The 12,614-nt window shown below is 41.1% G+C and overlaps 1 protein-coding gene across 1 annotated transcript; it reads left to right on the forward strand.

Moving 5' to 3' along the window:
• The first annotated feature begins 1,487 nt into the window (after positions 1 to 1,487).
• On the forward strand, positions 1,488 to 12,599 carry uba6 (ubiquitin like modifier activating enzyme 6). The gene is made up of 32 exons (XM_080880233.1): positions 1,488 to 1,531; positions 1,998 to 2,089; positions 2,227 to 2,321; positions 2,409 to 2,437; positions 2,555 to 2,649; positions 3,392 to 3,503; positions 4,025 to 4,105; positions 4,208 to 4,330; positions 4,505 to 4,628; positions 4,895 to 4,998; positions 5,119 to 5,181; positions 5,566 to 5,642; positions 5,764 to 5,830; positions 5,958 to 6,101; positions 6,218 to 6,364; positions 6,444 to 6,524; positions 6,613 to 6,690; positions 6,780 to 6,961; positions 7,180 to 7,285; positions 7,381 to 7,470; positions 7,581 to 7,661; positions 7,761 to 7,889; positions 8,007 to 8,058; positions 8,176 to 8,239; positions 8,318 to 8,387; positions 8,474 to 8,545; positions 8,688 to 8,811; positions 8,953 to 9,146; positions 9,315 to 9,442; positions 10,091 to 10,178; positions 10,298 to 10,392; positions 10,708 to 12,599. Exons 2-32 carry the CDS (start codon positions 2,049 to 2,051, stop codon positions 10,847 to 10,849), a joined length of 3,078 nt encoding a protein of 1,025 aa, XP_080736359.1. The 5' UTR covers positions 1,488 to 1,531; positions 1,998 to 2,048; the 3' UTR covers positions 10,850 to 12,599.
• Positions 12,600 to 12,614: the final 15 nt, after the last annotated feature.

Raw genomic sequence — 12,614 nt, forward strand, 5'->3', positions numbered from 1 at the left:
TGACTTCCTTTTCTTCCCTTCTCTGTCAACATGATCCCACACTGCTTCGGTAATGTTGTGGTCCGGACTCTGAGGAGGCCAGTCCATGACTGATAGTGTGTGTTTTTCTAACCAGGTATGCTTTTACTGCATTAGCCATTGCCAATCATGAGCTTTTCTGTTGGTAGTTGTTCAAAATGTGTGTTGATAATTCAATTTGTTTTGACAAAATCCCCAACACAACTGTCTGAAGTGCAGATTGAAACCATGACAGAGTCTCCACTGTGTTTTACAGACCATCACTTATAATTTGTAAACACTGACTTAGACACTAACTGTTCTACCTCTCTTCCGACCTCTTCTGCACATACTGATGAGCTTTTCTCCCTGCTTCCCCTCCTTAAGACTGGCTTCTTTTTTTTTCTTTTTTCTTTTTTTTTGCCTGTCCCGTTTGGCTCTTTTGCCATCAGAATTGTTGTCTAAAGGCAAAGAAAGATGCCCAACGGATTTACTTTACCAAACTGACCATCCCAGCCTTGCCGTAATGGTCCATTTGATTCACCTTTTATTGTTTATTTTATTTTCACTTACTGAATACGGGACAGACTTGACTGGGGGAAAGAAGGGGAGAAAGAAAGAGGGAAAGAGAAACAGCTGAGAAGAGGGACGGGGGAGAAGGGCAAAAGACAAAAACCAACAGAACGGGCAGCGAAAAAAAAATGCATATATCAATCACCTGGATCACCTGCTGAGAAAGAAAAAAGAAAGCAAGCAGAAGAGAACAAGAGTAATAGAATAAACAACATCACAATGATATATGGGAATATGACAGTAAATACTAGACTGGCTTCTTAACAGCCACTGAAACAGTGAACAGTAGATTTATTAAATCAAGAGTCAGAAGCATCTCCCAGGACCTGTGTCAGATATTTGTTAGATGCTTTACCTGTTTTATTTTTTTAAAAATTGTTAATTTAATTTACTTATTTTGTTTTTTTTCCCACTTCTCAGTTTCTTCAATATTATTAAAGACACACTGCACAACATGTTCAGATATGCCAAGTTTTCAGCAAATAAATCCTGTGTTTTTGTGGGGGAGAAGGGGGGGGGGGGGGGGGGGGGGGGGTTCTGCTTGTAACAAAGTGTCTAAAGATTCCATTTAAAATTGGTATTTTTCTAAGTTGTCTGTTACGTTTAGATCCTTGAATTTGGTGCCTTTTAGCTATTGAATGAGTCATGGATCAGTGTTAGGTTTTTTAAAAAGCAAGCAAAAAGAAATGGGTGGTAACTCAAGATTACACCTCTGAAAACAAAATGGTGAAATTTTATTCTTTAGAAAAATGTCACCCGAAATCTAGTAAATCATCATAAATGTGTGTTATTTTATCAACAACACAAAATAAGTAACGTTTATTCACAAATATAGTCCTAGAAGTTTCCGTGAAATGATTGGTTGACGTTGGCCACGTGAGTGCGTTAACCCGGAAACACTCCAAGTTTTTTAACCAGTCACAGCCATTCATTCGCTGCAGCTCGCTGGGCTTACTGACAGGTACCTGCGTGTGATATTCTGACTAATTTTAAGTACATTTATAGCAGTGTTTACATATTGCTTGATAGAAACAACTATTCCTTAAACATTTGTCTACTCCCTGGAGTTATTTGTAGCCTCGTGTTTGTGTCGCCACTTTTAATGAGTTTATGAGAAGTGTCTCCGTAACCGGCACCGGGCAGCAGCATTAGCTAGCTGTAGCCGCTAGCGTTGAGCTTCGGCAACTTCATAAGTCATCTAGCTTTATTAAGGCACGTGTATTAACCCCTTTAATGTCGGGCTTTTTTTAAGCCGCTTGGTTAATTCAGTTCAGGTCAGCTCAGCTTGGTGGGGTCAACCATGTTGCTGACAGCTAACTGGCATCAACAGTTAGTTAGCTGTGCGGCTCATTAACAGCAGGGCGTTGGTTTTAAATCTATATCGCTCAATCAGACAAGGTTAATTACTCTATTTATATTTTTAACAGGAAGCATCTCTATCTTTGAGGCACTTGCTCTCCCCCCCTTCCCCTCCCACCATGGCTACAGACTCGATGGAGATTGACGACTCTCTTTACAGGCAAGCCTCACCATCCTTATAATTTGCCTTTTTAATGGTTTATATTACAACCAGCGCCGTTATTGTTCGTGGTGTTTCCATTCGTCCTTCTAGCACATTCCTTCACAGTGACTCTTCATCTCTCTCTCACTCTTTAGCCGCCAGCGATATGTGCTTGGAGACAGTGCCATGCACCAGATGGCCCAGTCCTCAGTCTTTCTCAGTGGAATGGGAGGAATGGGAGTAGAGATAGGTAGGCAATATTTAATGGTTTGGTGTTTGTATGAGCCATGCAAGGAACTCTAACATGACTCTAAATCTTTTGGGTTTGGTTTCGCAGCAAAAAATATTGTCCTGGCTGGTGTAAAGGTAGGCGCGCTCTCTTAATATTACAGCAATGTGTCATTCTCAGCATCTTGCAAGTCCAAAGGTCTTGTAGTCATAATTGTTCGAACCTATTGTCCTGTTTGTCCTCTGTATGTACAGGCAGTCACGCTTCATGACACAAAACAGTGTGAGACCTGGGATCTTGGCTCCAACTTCTTTATCCGCAAAGAGGATGTTTTGAGCCAGAGGAGGAGGTAATGAACCCCACGGGCAGGACTCTCCTTACGCTCTTAAATAGGCATGCACCAGTGTAGCTTATTCATTCCTCATGAAGATGCCTTAAAGGAGCGGGCTGATAATATTGCTGAATAAATACATTGCAAACCATTCTCTTTTTATGTGAAACAGTCATTATTAAAATGACAAAATAACAAGATCAAAACCTAATTAATTTGAACTTGTTTCCTTTCATCTTGGTCTGTGCTTAAATTGAATTGATACATTTAAGCTATTGCTGCTCCCCTTTGTTACTGTGTATGTCTGTTTAACCATACCCTCCTTGCTTGCACAAGATAATTACGGACTGCACTAATCAAGTTGTGCAGTTGTAAAAACTTTACAACTGCACAACTTGATTAGTGCAGTCCGTAATTGTGTAAACTACACATCGATACAGAAATGGTGACACTGACAGGGACAGCACCATTGTCTGCTGTTGTCATCAGCTCAGCTGATCACTGTTTGGTTTCTGTTAAATCACAATTAGGTCACAAACAGTGAAAGCCACCAAAGTGACGATCCTTTCTTGTTAGTATGTACCAAATAAAGAATAACATTTTAGTTCAGTTTAACTGAATATAATTGTGATTGACCAGTGCGTACCTGATACAGCTCTGAGTAGGTATCAGAGTGATAGGTGGTATAAACATTGAGACTGGTGCATCCTAACTCAGATACTTTCTCATGTTTACCCACTCCCTTGTGTTTCTCCCACAGGGTGGAGGCAGTGTGCCCTCACGTTGCAGAGTTGAACCCTTATGTCCACGTTGACATGTCTTTCTCTGCTCTTGACGACAACACTGATCTCGGTTTTCTCAGAAGGTACCAGGTAAGTCATTACCTTTCAGACTCCGGGTTGTAAGCTAACCCATGGTTAGTAGGACAGACATTTTTTTTAATAGGTTGCTCCCACGCCCTCAGAAACCCCCTAGTGATTAAAAATATGAGGTGTAGAGAAGTATGAAGACACCCGCCCCTTCCCTGAAGACCAATGTGGCTTAACAAGAGTTTCCAATAGAAAGATTTCATCATAGAGAAACATTTCTGAATGTCAATAAAACTCATGAAGCTACTCCAGCAGTGTGATTCACTTCACAGCTGCCTCTTACAGATGTTCTAGTTATGTTTCTCCCCTGGTCTGAAGGGATGTTGAACCTGAAGGTCGGCATTTCATAACGGCACAGCAAGTCGCGAAGGGTTGATCTCGTTTTTATATCGATCATGTATTTGGCCACCAACTGGCATTCAATTTAAAATAAAATGCTTGTACGTAACTGCTTTTCTTCTCTACCGCATAGTCTGCTATGGACTCCAGGTAATGTTTAGTGTCTGCTCTGCTTCCTCCTCTAGTGTGTGATTTTGACTGAGGCCAGATTGAGCCTACAGAAGAGAGTAAATGAGTTCTGCCACTCACAACAACCCCCTATCAGAGTAAGTCTGCTCTCCTTGTTGTGCTTATGCATTACAGTTGCACTGCGAGAGCTCACAGATGGGTAAATATTAACCAAAACTGTTGCGTGTGTATTGCTTCAGTTCATCAGCTGTGACGTGTACGGTATCTGTGCACGAGTGTTTTGTGATTTTGGAGAAGAGTTTGAGGTGTTCGACCCCACAGGAGAGGAGCCCAAGGAGGTTTTCATTCAAAGTATCACTCAGGTATTCCCCCCGACCACACCCCACAAAAAATAAAAAATGACAGATAAATAAATTGTTCCAGCTTTTCTTCAAAAAATTCAACACCTACAATTTGCAGTAAAGTTTGCCTGTTAATCTTCTGCTTAGTCAGTAAATGAGCGAACTTTGGGTGAACTTTTCTGCAAACTGTTTTAGGATAATCCTGGGATGGTAACCTGCATGGACAACCAACCCCACGGCCTACAGACAGGGCAGAGTGTTGTTTTCAGAGAGGTCGGTGGCATGGTGGAGCTCAACGGCACATCTCGGCAGGTTTCAGGTACTATGGTTACAATTTTATTACTGTAATGCATAACAGCGGCGTCTCCAAGATTATTGTTATTATTTGTACAAACTCAAACTGGTGTTTTTATTTATTTTGCTGGACGCAAATGCAAAAATGTATCTGGCAATGTCTTTGGTGACTTGTTTTCTATATGTATGTTCATATTAATTAAGTGTGTGTGTGTGTGTGTGTGTGTGTGTGTGTGTGTGTGTGTGTGTGTGTGTGTGTGTGTGTGTGTGTGTGTGTGTGTGTGGTTATAGTCCTTTCTTCTCACAGCTTTGCAATAGGAGACACATCTCAGCTACAACCATACACACATGGAGGTTTCTTTGTCATGGTGAAAACCCCTAAAATGTACAGATTTGTAAGTAGACTAGTTTTCATATTAACAGTGTTGTCCAGTTATGATTTAAAAACATGCAGATATGTTTAAATGACCATCACTTGTGTGTATGCTAACAATAACTCACAATATTTATTTCAGGAAACATTAGAGCGACAGCTGTGTGAACCTCGGGTCCTGACTCCGGACTTCAGTAAACCAGAGGTAAGAGGAAACTAGGTAGAAACTTATATCCTACAGAGGGGAATAGTGTGACATTTAAACATCGTTTTATTGCAGCTTCGTGACTCACATGGCTAAGAACAGTGTGAGTTAGAAACTGATCAAAACTTTCCCATGGCTCTCTTGCTACACAGTTGGTTCTCCTGACAGTATCCCACATGCTTAAACATACTGCCTTCACGTTTAAACAATAGAAACATGTACAGAGCAGAGATACCCTTTCTTTCACATTGATGTTTAACTAGGTTTACAAAACAGGTTAAACTAACGTAGACCCAGTGTTTCTTAGCCAAGTTCACAAATGCCTGTTTTTCTTTGAGTTTAAGAAGCCGATTTCTTCATTCCTGTTTTAAATCTGCTTCTCAGGCCCCACTTCAAATCCATGCTGGCATGTTGGCACTGGACACCTTCCAGGAGCAGCACAGTAGACTTCCTAACACTGGGTAAGTAAAATTTCCATATCAGATCAGTACTTTTTACCCTCCAGTCTAATGTTGTGCTCTGCTTTCTCTGTGCGATATGATTGCTAAGCACTGAAGAGCGCCTTTTCTTTGATGTCATCAGGTGTTTACAGGATGCTGAGGTTTTACTAAAGCTGACTGAGGAAGTGAATGCAGCTCTCAAGAGCAAAGTGAGCTTTACTGTTTTCCACATTTCATCACTGCAAAGGCAGCCACTCAATGACAAATGACTGCATGCACACTGGTGTGATAACATTATACTCTCTTTTCCTCTCCTCTGTGACTCCTTCCTCCCAGGCTTCTGTGAATACTGAGCTAGTACGCTGCCTTTCAAGGACAGCAAGGGGTGCTCTCCCTCCATTAGCAGCAGCTGTTGGAGGTTTAGCCAGTCAGGAAGTTCTTAAGGCCATCACAGGGAAGTTTGCACCCCTGCAGCAATGGGTAGGTCACTAAATTTGAAGCTGTGGTTTTATAGCTCACTGTAAGCCGTTTTCCAACCCTGAAAGAAAATGTTTTATTATCCAGTTTTGTTTTGTTTTGTTTTATCGCATTTTTAGTTTTATCTTGACGCTATTGAGGTAGTCAAGCCACTTCAGCCTCTTTCTGCTGAGGAGTTTTCCCCTAGGGGTGATCGATATGATGGATTACGAGCTTGCATTGGTGACTCACTGTGTTTACAACTACACAAGCTAAGGGTCTTTATGGTAAGATTTAGAAGTTCTCAATGTGTTTAAGGTTTTTATTGAATCATGCTAGTTTACCCCAAAATAAATTATTTTATAGGTTGGCTGTGGAGCAATAGGCTGTGAGATGCTGAAAAACTTCGCCCTGCTTGGAATTGGATTGGCCAAGAGCTCAGGGGAGGTGGGTATTTATTCTTTATGCATTTACCTAAGTTTTACCTCACTGTGAAAAGTTTACTGGAATTTCATTTGCATATTTAACTTCTCAGGTGTGCATCACAGACCCAGACCTCATAGAAAAGTCTAACCTCAACAGGCAGTTTCTCTTCAGGCCACATCATATACAGGTGAATAGACGTGCATTTCTGCACCGGTCAGGCTCGGGCTTGGTCAGCGCATTGCTGCATTTAAGCCGTCTGTTTCCTCTCTGCTTTAGAAACCCAAAAGTACCACAGCAGCAGAGGCTACTCATGATATAAACCCAGACCTACAGGTGGAAGCTCACCTCAACAAGGTGTGTCCGGCTACTGAGAACATCTACAATGACTCATTCTACTCTTCATTAAACATAGTGGTCACTGCGCTGGACAACGTAGAGGCACGGAGATATGTGGACAGGTTGGTGAAGACATTGTAACGATGAACAGCTTCACTTCATTCACTTCAGTATTCGATGTTCAATGAACCAAAGTGAAGCAGAATCCATGTGTGATTATTGTGACCCCTGACCTCATGATTACCATTGTCATGACATGAATCTAGAAGTTGCAGTTTAATAAAGTATTTGTTGTCATTTAAAAAGAGTTTTTCCTTTTTTGTAACTTATGTATTTTCAGCCGCTGTGTATCCAATCAGAGGCCTCTCCTAGACTCTGGCACCATGGGAACTAAAGGGCACACCGAAATCATTGTGCCAAACTTGACAGAGTCTTACAATAGCCATGTGAGTCTGTGGAAGAGGCTCATGTTATTGGTTTTCTGTGCTGGACATGTGCAGTCCCGTCACCAACCTAAAATCGCTTTTCTTCTGCCTCCCAGAGGGACCCCCCAGAAGAGGAGATCCCATTCTGCACTCTCAAGTCTTTCCCTTCTGTTATAGAGCACACCATCCAGTGGGCCAGAGATAAGGTCAGGCAGCTGAAAGACCCAACAGTATTCTTTTTCCACACTGCAAATTATTGTTTTGAAAGTCTGAGTGTACTTCCTAATTTTTATTTTTTAAATTTTTGGCTTTCTAGTTTGAGAGTGCCTTTGTCCACAAGCCCTCCATGTACAACTCGTTCTGGCAGACCCATTCCTCGGCTGAGGTGGTGCTGCAGGTAAAGCACAAGTGCAGTTTTCACTGATGAAAATCACCCCAGCAGTGCAGCTGTTTAATCAATAAAAACAACTTTGATTGTGTGTGTTTGTCTGTGTAGAGGATGCAGGCAGGGGAAAGTCTGGAAGGGTCATTCCAGGTCATGAAGCTGCTGAGCAGACAGCCCACTCAGTGGGAACAATGCGTTGCTGTTGCTCGTCTGAAATTTGAGAAATATTTCAAGAGAAAGGTAATGAAAATACACATTCCTATCGAAGGGGCTGTGTGGTTTACGATTATGTTTTGTTTGGTTTTTGTTTGTTTTTTTTCTTTTCGGTTTTTTCACTTTACTGCTGTTTTCATGTAGGCCCTACAGCTGCTGCACTCTTTCCCCCTGGACACAAGGTTAAAAGATGGAAGTAAGTGTTAAATAATCAGATGGAAACCAGAATCAAGTTATCAAGCAAATTAACGGGTATAGCTAATTCATAAATGGCACGTAAAAGTATTTAGTGAAAAATCTCCCAATTCCTCAGGTTTGTTTTGGCAGTCTCCAAAAAGACCACCAACACCTCTTGAATTTGACTTGAAAGACTCTTTGTAAGTATGCCCTTCTGCTAACCGATAAGCTAAATATACTCAGATATTCACTTTTAAACTCTCCTCTGTTCCCATCAGGCACTTTGCTTTCATTGTGAGCACTGCCCGGCTCTTCGCAGGGATTTATAACATCCCTTATTCAGAAAGGGTGGGTGGCAAGCATTTAAATCTAATCGCACACATACACAACACACATACGTAATGACTTACTGACTGTGCGATTGTGTTTTTCAGGATCTTTCTGAAGAGGCTATTACCAGGATTCTTGCAGATGTCAAGATTCCAGAGTACAGGCCCTCAGAAAAAGTAAGCTGTTCTGTTGATCTGAACTTTACACTTTCAAACAAGCCCCCCCCCCCCCCCCCCCCCCCAAAACAAAAACAAAAAACAAAACAAAACCAGAAAACAAACCACCCTAATCTTTTTGATGTGACTCCGTCCCTACCAGTGCATAGAAACAGATGAGACGGCAAGGAAGCCTGATCAGATAAAGATGCCTCTAAGCAGTGAAGAGGAAAGGGACGCCATCACTCATTTGGAGCAGGCTATTGCTACTGACAGGGTCACACCAGGTATGCAAATACTCAACATATCCTTTTTCTTTTTTTTTACGTCTGAAGGAGACACAAGCTGACTGACAAATTGAAAACGTGAAAGCTGGAGTGTTACATTTGTGATTAACGATTGGAGTGTGTGTCCTGTAAATTGTGCAGAACGGTTACGGATGAGTCCACTTCAGTTTGAAAAGGATGATGACAGCAACGGTCACATGGACTTTGTCGCATCAGCATCCTCTCTCAGAGCCATCATGTACTCCATTGAGCCAGCTGACAGACTTAAGACCAAACGCATTGCTGGGAAGATAATCCCCGCCATTGCCACGGCAACAGCTGCAGTGGCTGGTTTGGTGAGCACAGACCTTGAGATACTCGTGTGGTTTTTAAGGATTGCATCCAGCAGATAATGCTCATCATCCATTAGGTTATGTTTTGATTGAAGAATAAGGTGTACAATATGTTTTTAAAATGTTGATTTAATGGTATGGTAACCTTGTGTATTAATGTGATGCACTCAGGTGGCGCTGGAGTTGATCAAGGTGGTTGGAGGCTTCGGGTTTGAATCGCACAAAAACTGCTTCTTTAACTTGGCCATTCCTGTAGTCGTTCTTACCGAGCCTGCTGCAGTCAAACAGACACTCATCAGGTACACTCATCATATTCACGCTTTATCACACCTCCACAGAATAATGGGACTTTCGACAAATTACGATTTCATCCAGACATTGTGATGCAGCACAAGAGGTCGCCACAGTGCGTTGCTCTACACGTTTCATGTCACTTTTTTTTAAAAAAAATTTAATATGCCGGATGCGCTTCCCGAAACTCCTCCTAAGGCATTTGTGTCTCCTGAGTCAATGATGAGCTCAGTTGTGGCTCCATGGTTTAGTTGTTAACATGTTCGCCTCACACGCGAAAGATCCCAGTGGGAAACGCAAATCCAGCCTCACGGAGTCATAAGACAGTGCGGTGCTAATGCCTGGAAGAAGGGTTCGGAGAGTTGTATCCGGAGTAAATGTCTGTGCCAAATATGCAGATCCATTCACAGCAGTGACCTCTTGTGAAATAAGGGGATCTCAGATTTTTAACTGATGCTATGAAGTTCCGACTTCCAGTGGACTGTTCTGTAAGAAGATGTTGCTGTTTTTGGATTCTGTGTACTGAAACTTTCAAGTCCTGCACTCTTAGTGACCACTTACTGTTGCACTATCACAGCATCCATGGGGAAATTACATTTACCATGTTGTTATTATTATAATGTCATGTAGTAACAGCTCCATTGCATCTCTTCCAGGAACAACATCTACTACACCATCTGGGACTGCTGGACTGTCTTTGGCCACGAGGACTTCACTCTCTCTGACTTCATGAATGCTGTCAGGGTATGAAGCATTTACTCCCATTATCCAGTGATTTGCAGCTGTTAGATTATTGTATTCTTCCTCAGATTCTTGTTGTTGCAGAGAATATTTTCGTTAATGAGCTGTTTTGTTATTTACAGGAAAAGTATGGAATTGAACCCACTATGGTCGTCCACGGTGTAAAGATGCTCTATGTGCCTGTGATGCCTGGACACTCCAAGAGGCTCAAATTGACGTATGTGTTTTCCTCCAAACTTTTCCTTATTTCGTCTTTCTTTTTATAATAAGTGTTTTTGAAGGGAGTAGGCAATGAATGTGTTGCTTAAGGGCACATCAGAATCGGGAGGGTGGATACTCTTAAACAAGAGATTAAAGCAGAGACACTCACACTTCCCTCACACTGCCTACATAGTGTTTTCCTGGTCTAAACTTCCAGGTGTGTGCCTGTACATGTGCTCATTACATCGTTGTTTTTTTGTTTTGTTTTTTCAATTTGCTGAAATGTTCACAGTGCATTTATTCGTCTATCTTTGCCTCTGATTTTTCACAGGATGCATAAACTAATCAAGCCATCAGTGGACCGCCGCTACGTAGACCTTACTGTGTCATTTGCTCCCGAGGCAGATGGAGATGAGGACCTCCCTGGTCCTCCGGTCAGGTACTACTTCAGCCCCGATGGCGAGACTCCCTGACACCTCCCTCAATGTCAGCCTCAAGCCTCTTGTGTCCTTATTTCCCTTCTTTTATGTAAATTGTTACACCCCAATTGCTTTGGCATGGGCCAAGAGTTTTCCCTCAGGATGTTACCTGACAAAGTCAAAACTCCTTGCCTTAGCACAAACCCCTCTTGTACTTCATGGAGCAAGAAAAGCCAGTCGTGGTCCCAGTTCCGTTTTTGTTTTTTTGTTGTTGTTTTCCCCTGTTGCCTAAGATCTAGCCAGTGGAACACAAGGAGTAGCACTTATAATTATACCTGTGTACATATACTTTGTTCCTTTTTTCTTTTTTTTTTTTTACTCTGGTGAAATGCACAGCTCTGGTTGTGTCGATGCCTTAATTGATTATTAACCTTTTTTTTTCTGTTTGTGGCAGCGAGTCTGACTAAAATCTGTGTTTACAGGAATCTTTAAACTCCCGACACACAGACCCATTTAGTTGTTGTGTTCAACTTTTTTCTTTTTGTGAGTTAAACTTTTGGCACAATAAAAACAAGTAGTTGGTAGGCCTCGCAACATCTTCGTCCTCTGAGTTCTTTGAGAATATTGCCAACCACAAATTTGCCAATTATTTTCTGTCTCCCTCTATAGAAATAAAATTTAAAAAAATCAAGATTTGTTGTATAATTTTAAGGTGCGAGAAGTTAAGTGGACAATGGCAAAACCACCAAAGATAGTGATTATCATTTTGTCTGCAGATTTTTTTGTTTTTATTTTTTTTTTCCCTCCATCACTTTGACTGCCTCATTATAAAACATGTTTCAAACACGGGGCATGGATATCACCCAGCATTTGAGAGCAACACACAAGCTTTGTTTTACTTAAAGGTTAAGCTGAAGTTGTTCTGCAGTCAGTCGGGTGTAAAATGACACCGTCAGTGTGTGGTGCACTTAAAAACAAAAAATGGGTTTAAAAAAAAAAAGTAAATTGTAGCTGTTAGTCTTACCTACCTTAATAAATACTTGGGTAATGACTACACTGACATTAGTTTGAGCAAACAAGATGTTCTTCATTAACAATACAAAAACTGACGTGAGTTTACTGTTTCACACATAGAAAAGCCTTATTTTGACAGACATTAAACATCTGGGATCACACTCCTGTGTTATAACACATTTGTTTTAAAAGAAAATCTTTGCTGTTCATGATTTGTTGTATTTGTTCATGAATGTCTGTGACATGTATTTATTTACTTGTTATGCTTTTTTTTTTTTTTTTTTTTTTTTTTTTGTTTTGTTTGTTTGGGTCAGACTGAGCCTGTATTGATGAGCTCTAAGTAATGGTGCACTGGTTAAATAATCAATAATGAATAGTAGTCATCCAGAAAGTCTTTCTCCAGGTTTATAATTCTCCCTTTCATTAAGTTCCAGGTTAAAAAGAAGGCTTTCGATCAGTCTGTAGTGCCTACAGTGGCAATAACGTCAGTGTAGTTTTGAATGGAATCAGTTAAATTGAACTTTGTCTTGAAGATTAAGTCGCATCTTATCATCTGTCTTGGACCTTCTGGCTGAACACCACAACGAGATGCTTCCTCAGTGTTCCTTTGTTTCTCTGCTCAAAACCAGAGGTGGTGAAATTTCCTTTCTACAGCAGATGTCTACCCATAATGACAACACTTCTTGTGCAGTGAATTCATCATTTTAAAACAAAGCAGTGTTAATTACAGATACTGATGTATGTTCTTGTGACAGACAAGCTCAACCAGTGGTCCAATAAAATGTGAGATTTCAGGATGTCTTCA

This window comes from Rhamphochromis sp. 'chilingali', assembly GCF_963969265.1.
Source record: "Rhamphochromis sp. 'chilingali' genome assembly, chromosome: 4".
Taxonomy (NCBI): domain Eukaryota; kingdom Metazoa; phylum Chordata; class Actinopteri; order Cichliformes; family Cichlidae; genus Rhamphochromis; species Rhamphochromis sp. 'chilingali'.